Source organism: Martes martes, assembly GCF_963455335.1.
Source record: "Martes martes genome assembly, chromosome: 14".
Taxonomy (NCBI): domain Eukaryota; kingdom Metazoa; phylum Chordata; class Mammalia; order Carnivora; family Mustelidae; genus Martes; species Martes martes.
In genome coordinates this window covers 12,022,561-12,043,282 of record NC_137902.1, presented here as the reverse complement: position 1 = coordinate 12,043,282, position 20,722 = coordinate 12,022,561, and the positions used below count along the sequence as shown (strand labels likewise).

General features: G+C 38.8%; 1 protein-coding gene across 1 annotated transcript in view; it reads right to left on the bottom strand.

The window, feature by feature from the left end:
- CACUL1 (CDK2 associated cullin domain 1) overlaps positions 1 to 20,722 on the bottom strand; it is a 67,067-nt gene that overhangs the window by 34,327 nt on the left and 12,018 nt on the right. Inside the window, exons 2-3 of the mRNA XM_080822408.1 lie at positions 8,627 to 8,753; positions 7,364 to 7,466 (exon numbers count right to left, since the gene is read on the bottom strand). Coding sequence (XP_080678534.1) covers positions 7,364 to 7,466; positions 8,627 to 8,753 — 230 coding nt within the window. The remainder of the gene's footprint in view (positions 1 to 7,363; positions 7,467 to 8,626; positions 8,754 to 20,722) is intronic.

Genomic DNA, 20,722 nt, shown 5'->3' with positions numbered 1-20,722 from the left:
TTTTGTGGTTATGTTATTGGATATATACACATTTAAAAATGTTAATGTTACCTTTCTGGAACTCAAACTTTTTATTACAAGAAGTTTTCTTTATATCCAATAATACCTCGTTCTGAGTCTACCGCTTTTAACAAAACCAATGTAGTTGTATCATCTTTCTTTCTGGCTCATGTTGTATATCTTTTTCCATCATTTATTTGCAATCCTTCTGCCTGTAAAATTATGCTAAATATTCTGCCTGCTATTAGCAGCATTTAGTAAGGTTGCAGAATTTCATTTAGTTTAATAATGGGCTTACTTCTTTTAAAGTACTCTTCAACATTTCACATAACATTCGATACATGGAAGTTTAAATTTATTATCTTATGGTTTGTTTTCTATATGTCCCATCTGTTCTCTGTACCTTTTTTTTATCCTTTCTTGACTTCCTTGTTTATTTTCAAAATTATTCCATTTTCTCCCTCTATTATCCTGTTTATTACACTTTCTTTTACCATTCTTTTTAGTGGTTATCATAAAATTACAAACTGCATCCTTATTGTATCAGTCTAATAAACTAAATTAGTACTTCTACCTTTTCCTACACGATGCTAGGGCCTTAGAACATTTTTTTTAAAGATTTTATTTATTTATTTGATAGAACAAGCAGGGGGAGGGGCAGAGAGAGAGGGAGAAGCAGGAGCAGGAAGCCTGATGCAGGGCTCGATCCCAGAATCCTGGGATCATGGCCTGAATTGAAGGCAGACACTTAACCAACTGAGCCATTCAGGTGCCCCTCCATTTACTCCCATCCACCTTACATGCAACTATCATGTGTTTTGATTAACTATATTTTATGCCATATAAGATATTATCATTATTATTCTACACTTGCATATTTATTTTCTCTACTGTTCTTCATCCCTACCTGATTCTCCAAGTTTGCATCTAGAACATTTTCTTTCTATCTGAAAAACACTCTTCATTATTTCTTTAAGGTTAGAGACCACTGGTGATGGATTCTCTCAATTCTTGTCTAAAAATGTATTTTGCCATTTCTCTTACTTTTATGCTCTCCTCCTAATATGACTAGTTATTCTGACTGAGTGCCAGATACTGTTTATGAAATATGAGGCAACTAATTTGATGCCTAGGATAATGTCATTTTTCTCCAGAGATAATTTACTTTTGCTTCCGGTAAGCAACTAGAGGCACCAGTAAATCCAGACCATCTTAATGGATCAGGAATCAGGCTCCAGCTACAATAGTCTGTAACTTATTATTCTTACTTCTTGTGGGATGTGATCCTTCAAGCATGATGGACCTTAAATTCCCAATTTTTATCATTCTACCCCCAAAAGTCCATCAAAATACTATTAAATTTCTCAGCCTATTAGCCTCCTCTTCCAGAATAAACAAGTGCCACTAGAGGAAAAATGGCTGAAACGCTACACTCCGCTCTCTGGGTTTCCTTCCTCTCTCAGATCTTGGTTCTATAATTCTTTACTGTTTTATCAGCAACCTTGTTTATGTTTTAAATTGTTATCAGTAGGAGGGTTGGTCCAAATTATCGAGTCTTATCAATCACATATCTGCTGCTATACCTAAGAGTCCCCTGCACACCTGGATGGAAGGCCCTGGCTACATCAGGTTGCCCCCTAGGAACCCCTTCAACAGATCAACCAGCTCAGTTTTTTATACTAATCAGAAAAATCAATGGTGACTGAGAAAGGCAACAGGGAGTCTTTAAGGTTTTTGAACAAAAAAATGCCCACCAAATTAGTGTTTTTAGAAATTTATTCACCCAAAAACAAATAATAGAGGAAAAACAAATCAATTAGGAGAATACTGGAGACACACGCCAATGACATGGAGAAGGAAAGGGGCTAGTGAAAGTACAGTGTTCTGTCACCCTTGACAATCAATCACCTGGGAACAAGAGGTAAGGGAGAAAAAAGGAGTCAAAGATGAACATGAATCTCAAGTCTGAGTGTGAAAATTAAATTCACAAGAAGAGGTATCCACAAGAAGAGGCATCCACAAGAATAAATCCAAGTTGAAACGTTCAACAGACATTTAGAGACTCCGGTCTGAGCCCTCAACCAAAAGTATGGTGATTGCTAAAAATTTTAACAGAATTTTCCAAAACTTACAGAATATTATTCACTAAACTAGGACACTTGTCATCTATTTGCAGTCATTGGTATATTTAAAAAAATAAAAAAAAAATCATGACTGGCAATTCACATCTGAGGTTTTGGAGACATGGAAAAAGGAAAATATATTAAGAGAGACTTTATCACATTTAAAGAAGAGAGGAGTTAAGTGCAAAGAGCAGGGACAGGGGAGAATGGTTTTTAAAAAACTAAGGCAAAATACACTGTCACAGTTCAAACAACCTAGTAGTAGAGAGAAAAGTAGAAACTTACATGCAATGTAATATAATAGCAAGCAGAATACTAAGTGGGGTTAGCCAGTTAAGTGATTTTAGTAACTTAATAAACTTAACAAAAAATGCTTTTTAAAATTACTGAAGTGAGGGGTGCCTGGGTGGCTCAGTCAGTTGAGCATCTGCCTTCAGCTCAGATCATGATCCCAGGTTCCAGGACGGGCCCCACATCAGGATCGGGCTCCAAGCAGGGAGCTTGCTTCTCCCTCTGCCCCTTCCCCTGCTCATGCTCTCTCTCTCTCTCTCTCTCACTCTCTTATAAATAAAATCTTTAAAAACAAATAAATAAATAAAGTTACCGACGTACTGGAAGAGTCATTGTTTCTTTTAAGAAAGAAACAAATTTTTAAGAGGCAGCACATGAGATTATACTCTTACTTAAGGACATTTAGGTTTAACAAATTAAAATCTTCTGAAATCTCTGAAAATAGTATTCTCTAGTTTTTAAGTCAATAACTGGAGAACATGGAACGTTACTTCATATACTGTTCAGTCTCCCCATTAGAATATGACTTTTGATGGAGATGAATAAATTACTCTGACACATAAACTATACGAACCATCAACTATTTTAAGATACCCTTGAAAGATAAAGGCCCACACCCTGAAGGTCCAGCTTATTGATTTATCAACGCTGGCACTACATTTCTGATTATCTGCCAAATGCAACTCATCCATTTAGCTCATAATAACAATATTTCATTTCTAAAATCAGAGTGGTAAACAAAACCATTCCAACCAAATACAACTTTTCTGGCTCGTGGATCCTGCTCTGTTTCGCAGGAAAAGTGCCCTTAAGGTCTCAATAAAGAACATTATGCTACATATCTGTGACACTGAATAAATTAATAAACCAAATTAACCGAACACTAAATAAATTAATATAATGCCTAAACATCTGGAGAACATAAAGATTAGTGATCATATGAAATTAATTATGCTACTCTTTCCATGGTAGAGGTCAATTCTGGTTGCTGAGCAATCACTCAACAATCATTTGCTGAGTTGTGATTGTGCCAGACATGAAGGATATAAAAGACACATGACAGAGTCCCTGCCCTCAAAGGAGGACCTGTGGGGCAGCCAGACATGACTCAGAAATAATACAGCACAATCACTGCTGATAGGGTTGTTACTGACAAGATGCTAGGAGTCCACAGTAGAAGAAATGACAGTGGCCTATTTTGTTCTGAGGGGAGCATGAAGACTCCAGAACATTCCACACAGGTGGACACTAACGAGTTTACACCTGGGAAAACAACAAAGCATCACTGGCTAAGCAGGAGATAGGACACGGGTTATCTTAGAACGTTACTTAGAGCAACCAGGTACTTCAGTAAAGCCGTTTCATTTCGACGTTGAGAAAATTTACAATTTGATATTATCATGTTTAATCAAAAGGTACACAGCAGCTGCATGGCAGAATTAAGACCGAAACCAAGGTCCCCATGTTTTCATTCACTTCACCGTGCCATTTAATAATGGTTAGACTTTATAATCTTACAAAAGATATCATTCTGCAGTAAGATTTTTCCTTCAGGCCATACTGCTGAACTCCAAGTAGAACATGTATTGATTCTAAAAAGCAACTAAATTCCCTGGCTTTACATCATATATTACATTTATCAGGATGGTTTCCAAAATGCTAACACAAAAGCGATAGCACTCTTATGTTTTATTTTTAATCAAAATTCTTATTATATAATGCAAAAATTATTTATCTTGTAATATGCTTTATTAGCAAGCGTGGGGGAAAACAGACATTTCACTGATATACATGTAAATGGTTAGAGTACAACTTTGGTACAACTTCCGTGAACTACAGTATGTTTACATGTAGTGAACGCTGCAGCACTGTTAGTAACAGCCAAAGACTGGAAGCAATACAAAAGCTCCTCAGTCCAACAACAGTAAATAAATGAAGGTGCATCAATAAAGTAAGGTATAATGATCAATCAGACATTCATGATAAAGAATGAAGGGAACTCTAGACATACTGACAGGGACCATTCTCCAAAACCTCAGAAACTCAGTCTCTGATTTCAAAGTACTGGCACCCCAGAGAGCCCAGCTGGATAAGTAACAGGTTTACCTTCATTACTGACAATTGGTCAAACAAACACATGGCAAAAATGTAGCCAAGTGTGGCTCAGTTGGTTAAGCATCTGCCTTTGGCAGGCCATGATCTCAGGGTCCTGGGATGGAGGCCCACATCAGGCTCCCTGCTCAGCAGGTAATCTGCTTCTCCCTCTCCCTCTGCTCCTTCCCCTGCTTATGCGCTCTCTCTCTCTCTCAAATAAATAAAATCTTAAAAAAAAAAAAAAAGGGTGCCTGGATGGTTTAGTGGATTAAGCCTCTGCCTTCAGCACGGGTTGTGATCTCAGGGTCCTGGGATCGAGTCCTGTGTCAGGCTCTCTGCTCAGCGGGGAGCCTGCTTCCCCCCCTCTCTCTGCCTGCCTCTCTGCCTACTTGTGATCTCTCTCTGTGTGTCAAATAAATAAATAAAATCTTTTAAAAAAAAAAGGAAAAAGAAAAATCCACTCAAGCAAAAACTCCAAGATGACAAATGAATTCAGCAAATCACAATTCTATTGGTCAAATTTATGATCTATATGTGAAGTTAGAGCCCAGTATAATACAATATCCGACTCACATTTCGTAGATATAAATAAGGCAAGTCATGTATTTTGTCCTGCATTCTGTCTTAGAAGATTATTTAGTATTATTTCAATAATAGCAAATTAGTGTTAAGAAAACAATCCTTTTTGAGGATACTGAGTTCTTTGCTTATCTAATGAAAGCCTTGGTACTCCCTGAACCCCAAAACTTGATATTAAGAAGCATGATCACATTCAGATTTCTACTAGAAAAATTTTATTCAAACAAGCAGTAAATTATTTATTGGTAAATATTTTATACACATTTCACTCAGCAGGTACTAACAACACAATAACAAAGAAGGCACACATGTTCCTCTGCCCTCTCAGAATATAGGGGACAGAGGGAGGGACAGACACAGCTAAATAAGAAATACACAGATGAACTACAATAATATACTACGTATTACAGAAGCACAGATGAGGGGCCCCCAAATCCAGGCTTGGGAGAACAAGGTATCAGAGAATATTTTCCAAAACAAATGATGTCCAACCTGCAGCCAAAATGGTATGTTCACACTGACCAAAAAAATAAGAGGGCAGAGAAAAACAAAGTGTTCCAGGCAGTCAAGTTAACATGGCAAAAACCAAGAAGTGAAAGAGTACATAAACTGTTCAAGGAAGTGAAAAAGGTCAGTATGCAGGAGCAGAGACGTAACGCATCAGGCCACAGAAATAAGAAGGAACCAGATAATGAAAGGCTTCCTAAATCCTATTAAAAAGTTTAAACTTCAATCTAACAGAAAAATGATCATCAAATTTGTGCTTTAGAAACAGCCACTCTGACAGAAATGAAGAACAAGCAAGAGATGTGAAGATTAGAGGCAGAGCCAGCTAAGATGAACATTTCGGTAAAACACTGAAACAATGGATGGTAGCCTAGACTGGTAGTGGCAAATGAACAGAGGTGGACAAGAGCCAAGAGAGAAATAGGGAGTAAACAAGGTTTGGTAATAAACTGGATGAGAGAAATAAGGGCAAGGGTAGAGTCAAGAAAGTAAGCAAAAAAATCAAAAGCTGGAATGCATGGATCCTGGGTTTCATCTACAACTTAGATACAATGCCTAGGTACTAAATATATTTGTTACATGAGTAAAGATTTCATATTTAGTGCCAAAAGGATTAAGAAAACAGTTTATACTCTAACAGCAGGAAAAGTATATATTTGGCTATGATAAACATAGCTCTCACTATAATTTAAAAAAAAAAAAAAGGCTACTTTAGTGCAACAACTGTTTGGGGTAAACAAGACCAAGATACCTCAGACCACAAGGTAAGTGAGGAACATCATTCAAGGCCAAAGCCCACCCCAGCAGTTGCTGGAAACTGCAGATGCTATAGAATTGCCGGAGCCCTTTCTAGGTGTGGTACGGACCCTGCTCATCCACTGCTGAGGGACTTTTCTACACATCATGGTACTTCTACACCAGGACTAAAATACCATCTGGCCCTGGCATAAAGATAGTCCCTGACCTTCAAGCACTGGAAACGTCACCAAGGCCGGAAGGGGCAGGGATCTGAAGCCAAATGCTTCCTTAAACAGAGTACTTCTACTACTTGCTCCCACCCAGATTTCACAGCTGGGATGACGTTCCTCTCCAGAGGTTTATCAACAAAATGCTGACAGTCAGTTGTTTTTATATTAGCAAACATCAGAAACTAGCAGGCAAACACCACTCTTCAAAGAGAGTACCAAAAAAAGTTACAGTAAAACATTAAAATGTACATACATTTATATTACAAAAGCCATCAAATTCTGAAGTTAGCAGAAATAAAGTTTTAAATAAAAGAATCGTTGTCGTAACAAACCATAACAGACTCTTAATCTCACAAAACAAACTGAGGGTTGCTGGGGGGGGAGGGGTCGGGGAGGGTGGTGGGGTTATGGACATTGGGGAGGGTATGTGCTATGGTGAGTGCTGTGAAGTGTGTAAACCTGTAGATGCACAGACCTGTACCCCTGGGGCTAATAATACATTATATGTTTATAAAAAAATAAAAAATGAAAATGGAAAAAAAAAAAGAAACGTTGACATGGTAATAATTGGAATCAGTTAAAGTCTGAAGTATATTCAATCTAAAAAGTTCTACAATTTGTATCTAATTTTCCAACAATTTATTTTAAAGGTTAGATAATTTGGTCAATATTCATCTAGGAAATATTTATAAATTTATACAATTATCAAATTAATAAGCCTCCGAATATGTATTATATATACTAATTCCAAACAGTCCAAAAATCCCATGGAAGCAAAAATCAGTATGATCAGTTCTTTACCTGCAGCTCCTTTGAGACTCGCTCTAGGTGATTAGTTATCTTTTTAATCAGATCACTGTACATCTGTTCTGAGTGCTGCTGGCAGACACACTTATACACACAACTGTGGGGGGAAAACCAAAACAGAAAAAGCAAGTTAACAATGAAGCACTTCATTCAACCTAAGAGGAATGCATACTTTGGATATACAGTCACTAGTTAAACAATTAATTCAGGCCTAAAAAAAGTGACCAATCACAACTTTTTTTTTAATACAACTTTTTTTTTTTTTATCTTAGAAGAGAGAAAGACACACACACACAGAGAAAGTGCATATACTCGAACAGGGGAGGAGCAGAGGGATAGGATCTCAAGCAGACTCTGAACTGAGCAAGGAGCCCAACCCAGGGCTCCATCTCAAACCCCTGAGATCATGATCTAAACAGAAATTAAGAGTCAGACGCTTAACCGACTGAGCCACTCAGACACCCCCACCAATCATCACTTTTGAGAAGACATTTTCCTTGCCCCAGTGTTCAGATGAAAGAGATACTACCACCAGCAGTAAATCTTTCTGAGTACTGCATTACACATTTTGTCAGTACTAGATAATCTAGTATTGGGTGATAATCTGAAAATCTGACTATGATAACTACTCACAAACCAGCTCCTCTCTCACTCTCTCATTTCAGTGAATGTCAAAATACGGGAGAGTGATAATTAGTACCAAGTTTCTAACTCACAAAAAGGTTTGTAATGTAACCTCTTTGTGCATCACTTGTGTAGAACAACACAATTGTCACCTCCTCCTCTGTGACTAGGCTGATCTCGTGTCCCATCCCAGGTCCTCACTAATTTGCTGCTTCCACTTACCAGGAACTGGCCAACAAAATAACCAAAAATAGTTAGGACTGTATGTCAATAAACATCAACAGATTAAACTAGGGTCTCCATGTGAGACAAAAAGTATTTCTGCACCAGATACTTGTCATTCTCATCTTTTTCGCTGACCTCCAAAGTTTCTTCATTATGTATAGTGGGGGTAGCAGGCTGAGATGGGAAGAAGTTTAAGAGAGTTGGGCTTAACTCTACCTTGATTTGAAAGCCAATTCTGATGCAGAAAGTATAATTCAAACCTCCAACCTCCAAGTGTGGAATACACAATTAACCTAGAGATCCTCCTCACCTGACATTTATTACATGTGTACACATACTGCCATATTTCAAGGTGTCATGAACCTTAATATACCCTCTCAAACCAAGGCAAATGAAATCTTGACTTACCTGTATATCTGTTCATAGGATATGGGGATATAGTCACCAGGACTCTGGGTTAAAAGCTGATCTATGGCACCATCCAATTTTGGCCAGTATGTGCTCTTATAATCTTCAATAGTTATAACATTCATTACTAAAAGTAAAAAGTAAAATAAATATTACTATATACCACATGTAAAGTAAACACAAATCACAGCAATTCTGTGCTCTCAGATTCCTTTCATTTGCTCTAATTTCTTTGACACTCTACCACCTAAATACAACTCAATTACTATCTCATTTCAAAAAAAAACAAAGAAAACACCAGTCCTGTCAGGGATTTTTAAAGCAGCCATTAATCATGATGTAAAAAGGAATGACCATGAGTCTGTCCTTAAAAATAAAAATAAAAAAATAAAAACAAGCAAGCATCATTGGTTTCCTTTTCCAATTATCTATTAACAGTGGGGCATTCTCCAATACACACTCACTCTTGGATATACACTGACAATGAGATGACAAGATGGCCTATCCATGAACCACAATAAAATTCTATGAAATTATGAACCCCAACAATCAACCTTTTGAGACACCCCTGAGAAAACCTAACTAACAACAGGACTACGAGGATTAAAGTCCAAACGTTACCTCAACAAAAGAGGTTGCTAGAAACTTGCAGGGATCTTTGGCACCACCAGCACTTCCTGGACATGACCACAGCTCTGACTCAGATTCTACCTATCTTACACTTGATAAGCCCAACAGAAAAACGTCAACGACTTGGGAGACTTACAATGAGGCTTACCTCATTCCTACTGTCTGGCTCTTAGTCCTTCACCAAAGGTTCATAAAGCTTTTGTAACAGCTGGTCCTAACAACTCTGAAATCCAGGCCAACAGCTGCTTCGCAACAATGAAATGCTAACGTGAAAAAGAGCGACTACCCACCTGCCCTGGAGCAAAGAGCTATCCCAAAGCCAAAAATACCCTGTGTATTTTTTTTTAAGATTTTATTTTTATTTATTTGAGAGGCGGGGGAAGGACAAGCCCTGGAAATGGGGCTTGATCCCACAACCCCAGTATCATGACCCAAGGTGACATCAAGAGTCAGAGGCTTCATCTACTGAGTCACCCAGGTGCCCAAATACCATGTGTCTTATGAACCACCACTATCTCAGGAGATAGGAGCTAACAACTACTAGGTCAGATATTTTATTATGTGTTTTACCAGAAACTGGGGAGCAAAGAGTTGACTTCCCCAAGAGTACATGGCTAATGACTGCCAGAAGTACAACATAAAGCCTTTATCTAGCACCTTTCTGTATCACATTACTGATTTCTAAATTCAGGTTCAAAATGTTTCGCTTATGTATGTACCACCTCTGTCACTATTGTTCAGTATTTTCTTTAAATCAATTCACTTTTCTTGCTTAAATTTATTCTCAAGGACACTTAGGGAATGACTACTGATTCACAGAGCATGGAACAATCATAAATGTATTTAGCCAATTGAAAAAAAAATCAGACCAAAATGGCTGCATATTAGAAGATTCTCAAAAAAAAAAAATCACTTATATGATGCTAATAAAGTCAAAAGTGTAAGAAGGGAAACAGACTGGGGGCCTGGAAGGTAGGGAGGACGGTCTACAAAGGGTAGCGTGGGAGAATGAACTCCTGTGTAGAACCACTCTAGTGGATACAGCACTCCAGGCATTTGTCAAAACCAACATTAACTGTACACCATAAAAAGTGTATTTACTATATGAAATTTTTAAAAAAGATTTTATTTATTTATTTGACAGAGATCACAAGTAGGCAGAGAGGCAGGCAGAAAGAGAGAGGGGGAAGCAGGCTCCCTGCTAAGCAGAGAGCCCAATTCGAGGCTTGGTCCCAGAACCCTGAGATCATGACCTGAGCCGAACGCAGAGGCTTAATCCACTGAGCCACCCAGGCACCCCTACTGTATGAAAATTTAAAAACAAGACGATCAACCAGGATGTAGTTGTAAAGATGGAATGAAAATCTTGACAAATGAATTCCTGCACTGAAAGGAATGGAGAACAAATATTTTGACTACACATAAGTCTAAAAACAAAAAGAACTGAATACACATATACACATGGACACGCACACGCATAAGGACAGAGGTGGCCAGATCACAGAGGACCTTAGTGGCCATTCCTTTACTCGAGTAAGAAGGGGACTGGAGGGTTTTTGGGTGAAGTGATGTGGTGGTCTGACCTAGCTTTTCTGTGGCTCATCCAACTGCTATGTTAGAAGTGGGCAGAGTCAGGAGGCTGTGAGATGATGGGGGCTGAACCAGGTGGCAGTGGTGGGGGTGAAAGAGGTCAGATTTCAAATAAATTTTAGGGGTTGGGCCAACCAGATCTGCTGATGGTTTGGAGGGAGAAGTGACAGAAATGTCAAGGACGACTCCAAAGTTTGTGGCCTGAGCATCAAAGGATGGGGCTGCTATTTACTAGGACGAGGAGGATGTAAGAGCAGCTTAGAATATTTGAGAAACCAGTGGAAACGGTCTGTGGCCCACCCATTTACTCTGTCCAAAAAGGCCACAGTCAACACCAACCATTATTTGCCTCAGGGTTCTCTCTGGCCATCAGAGTTGCTCTGGTGAAGGCCCCAAGGGCCTTCAAGTAACAACAAATGAGAATTCGGTATAAATATCCCAGCAGTTCCCTTTGCTCTGGACTAAGACAAGGCTGAGGCACATGTGCTACACGGACTCACAGAGCTCCCCACGCGTTTGCACTCCCGCGGTCCACAGCGGTGACTTCTTTACTGGCTTCCTTACCTTTTTTGACTCTTCTCTCCACTGCCCTGCAGGTGCTTCCTAGAATCTCCCCCTTGTGCTTACAACTATTTGTGCTTTAAAAAGGAGGAAGAAAAAGTAATCAAAAATAGGAAAGCAGTGTCATTTTCCACTAAACAAAAGGTGGTACAGAAATAAGTACAGTGTTGTTATTTAAATTCTAGCTGTGTCCTCCTCCTTGATAAAAGGTTCCGAAGCTGGCGCTTGCTTTCCCTGTGAAAACTGGAGACTGGCCAATGTGGAGAAGTGTTACACACTAGCTCCAAAATACCACCTTTCTGCTTTTTGAAAGACTCAAAGGAAACCAAAAAAGAAAACTGGAAATAACTAAAAAGAACATCACTTTTGCGCTATGGGATTCTAGGTTACTGAATCTCCAATCAGTCTGTCACCTAAACCATATCACATACCTGCTCTACACCAAAAGTTTAAGTTTAAAGAAGGTAAGTGACATCCTCAGAAAGAAAACTTCAAGTACAGAAGCCAAGAACGAACATAATCCCATGGGCACCCCAACTGCTGCTTTCAATGAACTCCACCTCTGTTATAGGTGGGGAGCGCTCCCACTTCTCCAGCACAGGCTTTACACCTCAGCAAATTACCAAGTCAAAGATACAAAGGAGGAAAAAGAAGCTAAAATGTAAAGTCCTGCAGCTTTAAGTACAGAACGGAATCTGCTACAGAAGTGGTAATTGTTGATGCCTCTCAGGTGTCTTTCATGTGGCATGTTTTTGTTTTGTTTTAATGTTCTGCTTTTACATATCTTTAAAAAGAGAATTTAAAACCAAAATGAAAAAGCCATGATCACGGAAGATCTTAAAGCCTATTTCCATACCAAAAAAAGTCATATCTATTTCCACTCTACATTTCCAAATACAAATACAATAAAAATCTATTTCTACATATATTTTGCATGAGAAAGAAATAAGTAAGTAGGCAATTCAGTTGACCTTAAATGATAGCTGTTGTAGTAAACTGAGTATTTGTGTCCCTTCCTCCAAAATTCATATGGTGAAATCTCAACCTCCAATATGATGGTACTGGGTGGGGCCTTTGCGATGTGATTAGATCATGAGAGTGAGATCCTCATAAAGGGAGTTAGTGCCCCCAGAGAGCTTCCTTGCCCCTTATGCCATTTAAAGACACAGCAAGAAGACAGTCTACTATGATCCACTAAGCAGGCCCTTGCCAGACTGAATTTGCCAGCACCTTCACCTTGGACTTCCCAGACTCAGAGCTATGAAAAGTAAGTTTCTGCTGTTTATAAGCCACTCAAGCCTCTGACATGTTATAACAGCTTGAATGGACTAAGATATTAGCTAATATAACTTTCTTCTAGGAAACCAGCTAATCTTCACCATTGTAGTAAAACAACAGAATACAGACAAGTATCAGAGGAACTAGAGGTAGTCCGAAGAATGAACAAACATTGGTATATACTCTCAGCCAAAGATTAGGAAGGTTTTTCATACCTGCAGTCATAATCTGTAGGCAACCCTTAAAATAACAATCCAAAAAACTTTAAGGTATTTGTTATTTCCCAGCTAATCTCAATCCACCCCTGATTGAAAAAAATATATACACATATATACAAAGCATGTCTGTGAATGTGTGTGGTGTGTAGTCCTCAATTTTAAAACTAGATCTTCTTGTTGGAGAAATGCAGCCAATCACTTTTAACTTTGTCCACAAGAAAGTACAGACTGCAAAAAGAAATACAAAGTATGGGAACTAAACAAAAAAGAAATTACCATTAAATTACTAACTTTGGGGGGCACCTGGGTGGCTCAGTCCATTAGGCATCTGCCTTCGGCTCAGGTCAGGACCCTTCGTCCCAGGGTCCTAGGATCAAGCCCCACATAGGGCTCCCCTGCTCAGGAGGGAGTCTGCTTCTCTCTCCCTCTGCCTTCCCCACCACTCGTTCTCTCTCTCTCTCTCAAATAAATAAAAGCTTAAAAAATAATACTAAATTCTATCTAGGTTAGATTTTCCAGCTGAAAATTATGTACTTCTTTTCAGACATTTAAAGGTGCTACAAAACTCAAAAGCCAACAAGCCTAGGCCAGGAACCCAGATGAGTAAAGCAATGAACACTTCGAAGAACTGAAGCATGCAGTGTCCTCTGGAGACAGTGAAGTTCAAAATATGTAAAAACCCTAGTGCTGGCCACAAGACTTAAAACTAGGAACACATAAGATAACAAGTTCACGCAGTCTAACCCTTACTGAGAGAGTTGTTTAATTGACCTTTACTAAAATAAACTGAAATAAAAGTCTAAAACACATGGAATAGTTGAAATCTAAGGTTCAAGAACTATTAGCAGGTTACTAATTAATAAGAAACTATTAGAAATATATAACTTAAACCAGGAGTTAATATAGGAGTTAATATGTTCAACTCTCATACTTTTTTATTCAAGTAATTCAAGTAATTTATCAAAACTTGACATTTATTATGGATCTCCCTCAAATAACACATAAGCCCCCAGAGGAGAAATTTACTACTAGAGCCCCAAATAGTGCCTAGCACATGGTAAAGTACTCAATAACATATGTGAAATAAATTAAGTTAATGAAAGTCAAAATAAATCCTTACTATAAAAACAGCTGACAGCATACCACTTATTAGTCATTCTGGAATTAAAGCTTAAAGTATATATTTTTTTTCACAAAGGCTGAAGTAAACCAGGCTTTGAAGCTCTACTATTTCCTTTGAATTTCTTTGTTATTTCTTTGTTTATAAGAGGAAGATATATTCAGAAATCATATCAGGTATTATTAATTTATACTTCGAGTCTACTGCAAAGACCTCTCATTACCTTAGATCAGTGGTTGTCGAAGCATGAGGATACCCAGAACAGCATCAGCATCACCTGGAAACTTGCTGTAAATGCCAAATGCCAGGCCCTAACCCAAAACTACTGAATCAGAAACTTGGGGAGGAGCAGGGAGTGATTCACAATACAGGAATCTGTTTACCAAGCCCCTCCAGGGGATTCTTACACCTGCTAAAGTCTGAGAGCCACAGGACAGCCAGGATCACAGGTGTGTTCTGTTCTCAATTGCTAGCACATGCTTTGTCCGAACAACTTGGGAGAGTCAAATAAAGGTGCAAAGGCATCAAAGAAAATTTTTAAAGGAACAACTAGGAACTGTTTTCATATCAAAGACTCCTTAACATTCTACTCTTCCACATCCCTTTTCTCCCACCAAGAACACCGCCTTCATTCAGAATTGACTCCTTAAGAATACAGCAAAGGCAATTATGAATTAAATGATCAAGCCAAATTTAAGAGGCCAAACTGTTTCAAAAGCAATGCCTTTTTAGATTAACTATAATTAATTACAACCAGATAAGGTGAAAGAACGTACTAGGGAAAAAAGCTCTGGGTTTTTTCTTTTTAACTCTGGCTGGCCTATGTGATCTCAGAAAAAAAATTATGACTTCTTATTGCCACTGTGTATCCATCCATCAGTAAAAATCTAGGAAACTTGTGTTATCCAAAATATTACCACCTGGTAGAATGCTCTATTCTCTACAGCACAAGGGGATGACAATGCTTTCAAATAATGGACAGAGAGAAGCTGAAGGCCAAGAACAAAGTCTAGGGGATGGGGGAGCCTCTGGGAATGAAGAAAAGGAACAGGGAAATCTGAATCAGAACGAGTTAGTATATTCCAGTAAATAAATGGGGTATTAACTAAAAAAAAAAAAAAAAATCGAGTTATTTCTCTCAAAAGGAAAATAACTTAATACTGACAAGAGATAGTAATACTTAGTTGTCCCTAAGAGAACTAGCGATTTAAAAAAAAAAAAATTAAGAAGAAGTTACCAAATACTTTAAATATCCTCTTCCTTATTAGGAGAAAAAAAAAACCCTACTCTTCAGATGTATTTCCATTTGCCAATAGAGGACGGCGGCTAATGTTAAGTCCTAACGAAGCAACTGTTTCTAAAGTAGGCAAAAACCTTTTCAAAGCTGCATGCTTCAGGTACTGGTTTGTTTAGAAAGTTTAGAATTTGTGGTTTAATTCAATTAAATTCAATTAAATGCTATGGACAGTATAAAATGTGTATTGTGATTGATCATTAAGAAATCATTCCATGGTGACACCTGGATGGCTCAGTTAGTTGGGAGTCTGCCTTCAGCTCAGGTCACGATCCCAGGGTCCTGGAATCAAGCCCCACATGCTGTAGAGAATGGAGCATTCCACCAGGTGGTAATCTTCTGGACAACACTAGTTTCCTAGATTTTTACTGATGGATGGACACAGTGGCAACAAGAAGTCTGCCTCTCCCTCCACCCCTCACCCCATTTGCGCTCCCCAATAAAGAAATAAAACCTTAAAAAAAACATTCCGTGTAAAAATGAAGTTACATCCACATAAACAATTAGGTAACACTAATATCTCATTTTTATTTCATGTAAGTCCTCATTAACTCATTGTTTAAGGATTTTGTGCTTCCTACCCCATCCTATCCTATTTTCCCCAAAAGGAAAACATTTTAGTCCACAAAAGGCTTGTAACATACTATGTGAAACTATATAACCTGCTTTGTCTTACTTCAAATATCATGTTTCTTTCCTCAAACACTATAAAAATTATATAGGAAATGCATTTCATTACTGTTTTACTGCTTAAAAATCCACACATTGCTCAACTTCACAAAATGTAATGGTACAAACATCCATCACTACTGTCTCAGAAAACCAGCTGCTGGGGCCTACAGCAACACTGAAATCTATATACCTTTAGGAGAGCTATTATTCTACAATTACAACATCACACTTGAGACAAAGTGAACATGCTATGACAGTACACATGAAAAAGTCAAGGGGTATCATTATAGTTCTAACTCCAACTAATCCAAAATCTAATATTCATATAGAAAAGTATCTGCTCAACTGAATACATAGGTGTAAATCATTCCAAGTGTAGGTCTGCTGTAGTTTTAAAAGTCTGTTGTTGATTTCCTACAAGTCAATCTCTCCATGACATTTAAAACCAGGAAAGTTTAACTGAAATAGTAGCACAAGGCAGTGTGTGCTGAGTTGGAAACACCAGTAAGTGAGCTAATCTAGCCCTGCAGGATCCAGAGAAGTTCAGGGCTTGAAGACAGGATACAATGAGTGTGGGTTAGAGGCAGAGAATAGGGGTAGGGAGGGGAGAGATGAAGACTGGCTACAAATCTGTAGACAAAACAGTAAAAAGAAAAGGGAATCTGTATAGAAACTGAAAGATACAAGCCTGGGACTCTGAGACAAAGATACATGAAGAGGGTCGGGGCACATGCAGAAGCATATCTGTATGAAGTTCAGGGCCGATGTGATTAAGTAAAAGCCAAAAGTCAACTTAAGAAACACTCAAACATCTAATCCCGCTCCTTCTCATAAATTCTAGAATACCATGGATCAGGAGAAATGTACTTTACTTCCTGTTCCACTTTACTACTACCCCCACGATTCCCCCAAGATGGAAGATCCTCCCTTAGAAAAAGGAAGAGGGGGCACCTGGGTGCCTTGGTGGGTTAAGCCTCTGCCTTCGGCTCAGGTCATGATCTCAGGGTCCTGGGATCCAGCCCCGCAGCGGACTCTCTGCTCAGCAGGAACCCCGCTTTCCCCCTCTCTCTCTGCCTCCTGCTCTGCCTATTTGTGATCTCTCTCTCTCTGTCAAATAAATAAATAAAATCTTCTAAAAAAAAAAAAAAAAAAGGAACAGAGCCAGAGAAAGGACATTCACATACTAATATCTGACAGTTGCCCAACAAAATAGCAGCTCTGCATCTAATTAGCCTAAAGTGAAGGCCAACACTTACACTTGATAAGGTCCCTTGTAATTTACAGAACCACACAATTAGCCTTTTTCAGTTTTATATATAAATAGACAGCTATGGATCACCAAGACTTGCAGAAAGTCTCAGACACGAGAAATCAAACAAAAACTGAAAAAAAGAAAGATAATGGGGCGCCTCGGTGACTCAAAGGGTTAAGCTTCTGCCTTCGGCTCAGGTCATGATCTCAGGGTCCTGGGATTCAGCCCCGCATTGGGCTCTCTGCTGAGCAGGGAGCCTGCTTCCCTCTCTGTCTCTGCCTGCCTCTCTGCCTACATGTGATCTCTCTGAATCAAATAAAATCTTAAAAAAAAAAATCTGTTTAAAAGAAAGATAATTAAGAGAACTTCAAAAACTTGAAAAAAAACCCTGTAATTATTATCCTTAAAGAGGTTAAGACAAAAATCAAAGCCACTGCCATGAGAAAGAAGCAATCCAAATGCTCTTAAAATAAAAATATAGCAGCTGTTAAAAAAAACAGAAAATATTAAGAAATTCTCCTCAAACATTAAGAGGATATAGCAAAAAGTGGTTGATAGAAAACAAAAACAGGAAACTCAACATTTGACTACTAATCATTCCAGAAAAAAGGAATAGGAAAAAATGTAAAGGGAGAAAAGTATTGACACATTAATGGAAGAAAATACCCCAGAAATTTTTTCAAGGGGAAAAAAGGCCACATACAAAAGAACAAAAATTAAAATGGCACCTGAATTCTCCAGTGTAATACTGCCAGCTTAAAGTCAATGAAGCAACACTTAAAAAATTCCAAGGAAAAGTTTTTACTTAATAATTCTATACCCAGGGCACCTGGGTGGCTCAGTTGGTTGAGCGACTGCCTTTGGCTCAGGTCATGATCCTGGAGTCCCGGGATAGAGTCCCACATCAGGCTCCCAGCTCCATGGGGAGTCTGCTTCTCCCTCTGACCTTCTCCCCGCTCATGCGCTCTCTCTCTCTCTCTCTCTCTCAAATAAATAAATAAAATCTTTAAAAAATAATAATAATAATTCTATACCCAAACTGTCAACGGGTAAAGGCAAAATTTTTAGAAAGAGAAACCTGAAACTTTATAATATACTAACATTTTCTCAGGAAGCTACTAGAAGGTATGTTCTATACACACACGCACACGAGAGCGCGCGCGCGTGCGCGCGCACACACACACACACACACACACACACACACACGGGAAAACAATAAAAAGGAAGACATCAAGTAACAATCATTCCAACTATTTGGGAAGCCCCTGCAAGGCAACTGCGTAGTGGCCCTAAGGAAAAAAGAGCAAAAGATTAACAACTTCAAGACAAAAAGAAAATGCAGATTAACTGGGCATTTTTTTTTAAAAGATTTTATTTATTTATCAGAGAAAGAGATCACAAGCAGGCAGAGAGGCAGGCAGAGAGGTGGGGACTGAGGGGGGTGCGGGGGGGGGGGCAGAGAACAGGTTCCCTGCTGAGCAGAGAGAGATCATGACCTGAGCTGAAGGCAGAGGCTTATCCCACTGAGCCATCCAGGCACCCCTAACTGGATATTTTTTAAACACCAGTGACAAGATATATGGTGGATCTGATGAAGCCACTGAGGTTTTAAAAATAAGTTTAACAAAAATGATGTAAGTATAAACAAAGCAACTAATAACAAAGATCTATGTGAAAGAAAACGGAATCTGAGTGCACTTCTGGCCTTCTGGTGAATATTTACAGAGTCATAATGTAAAGATGGTTTATTAAATAAACAAAAAATTGTCATATTAAAAGAACTGAAGAGGTAAGGTAGGTAGAGGTATAAGAGAACTAAAACCTCATATTAAGGGGCGCCTGGGTGGCTCAGTGGATGAAGCCGCTGCCTTCGGCCCAGGTCATGATCTCAGGGTCCTGGGATCAGGTCCCGCATCAGGCTCTCTGCTCAGCAGGGAGCTTGCTTCCCTCTCTCTCTCTCTCTGCCTGCCTCTCTGCCTACTTGTGATCTTTCTCTGTCAAATAAATAAATAAAATCTTTAAAAAAAAGAAAAAAAACACCTCATATTAATAACTGGAAGTCTACTGATCATATAAAAGTGATAAATCAAGCAATAACAACATTAACACACTGAAGTGTGCAGACAAATACTAGAAGAAACAGCTAAATGAACTCAGCTAAATGAATGCTAAGTGACTGACTGTGGGTTACAGGTCCAGGAATGGGAAAGGGTAGGGGAGGGAACCACTGATCTTCATTATGTATCTTTTCATACAGTTTGAGTTTATAAATTATAAACCTGTATTTAAAAAAAAAAAGTTTTGTGCTGTTTTAAGGCCAAAGAGTTTGGTAAATTTCAAACCCTCAGAAAGAGGAAAAAATCTAGTGAGAAGACATTTTTGTTTCAGTATTTCCAATAAGTCATGGGGAATGAGAAAGCTCAGAGTTCACCAACTGCCCACTAGACCTCTCTACATTACTATTCCGTAGACCTTAAAAAAGAAACACACACACAAACACACACACACACACACACACACACACACCCCTATACTCCTCCCAGATCTGTATCCTCCCTCCTTCACCCCCAAATTTTGTAGACCCTAGTCCCAAATATTTCCAACATCTGAGACATGATCTCTTCCAATGCTTTATTTATTCAGGTCATCATCTGTTGTCTGGACTACAACAATTACAACCCCCTAACTCATCTCCAGGCTTCCATTCACGATCCTTTCCAGTCTAAATTAACAAAATAAGACATATTTGCCAAGGTAGCTCCCCTAATACCCTTCAGTGGCTCCTATTCCTACAAAAAAAAATCCTGCCCCTAACATGGCATGTCCCTCATTACACAGCTTTCTATCTGTGTATAATTTGCACCACTCAGTCTGCACACCGTGTTCCAACAATGTCAACTCTGGGTGTTAGGCACAGAATACCCCTCTGCAAAGGAAGTTTCTTGGAACCCAATCCCACCTCCTCAATCCTCCTGACAAACTTGTTTTTTTCTTAATATTTATTTATTTGAAAAAGAGAGAGAGCAGAGTGGGCCAGAGGGAGACAGAAACCCCAGGAGACTCTGCACAGAGCGGGATGTAGGGCCCGATCCCACCACCCCGCAGTCGTGACCAGAAATGAAACTAAGAGCCTGAGACCCGACCCACTGCGCCACCCAGGGGCCCTCTTCTGAAAAGCTTTCATTCATTTTCATAAAGATTCTCTTTTTCCTCTACCATGTACTTACACAGCTTTACTACAGTACTTAATCATATCATAATTCTCTCTCATCATCGCCTACACTAAACTCTGTCTCATCACCAGAGTCTAAAGTATTACCCTGGCATACAGAAGACCCTAAGTAAATATCTGTGAGATAAAATACCATTCAGATGTCTGGTCAGCACAACTGCAACTGCAACTTATGGATCTATAACTCACTATCTATAGAGGTTAATAGCCAAATGACTATAAAAAGAAAGAAAAACAGAAAGCCAGTTT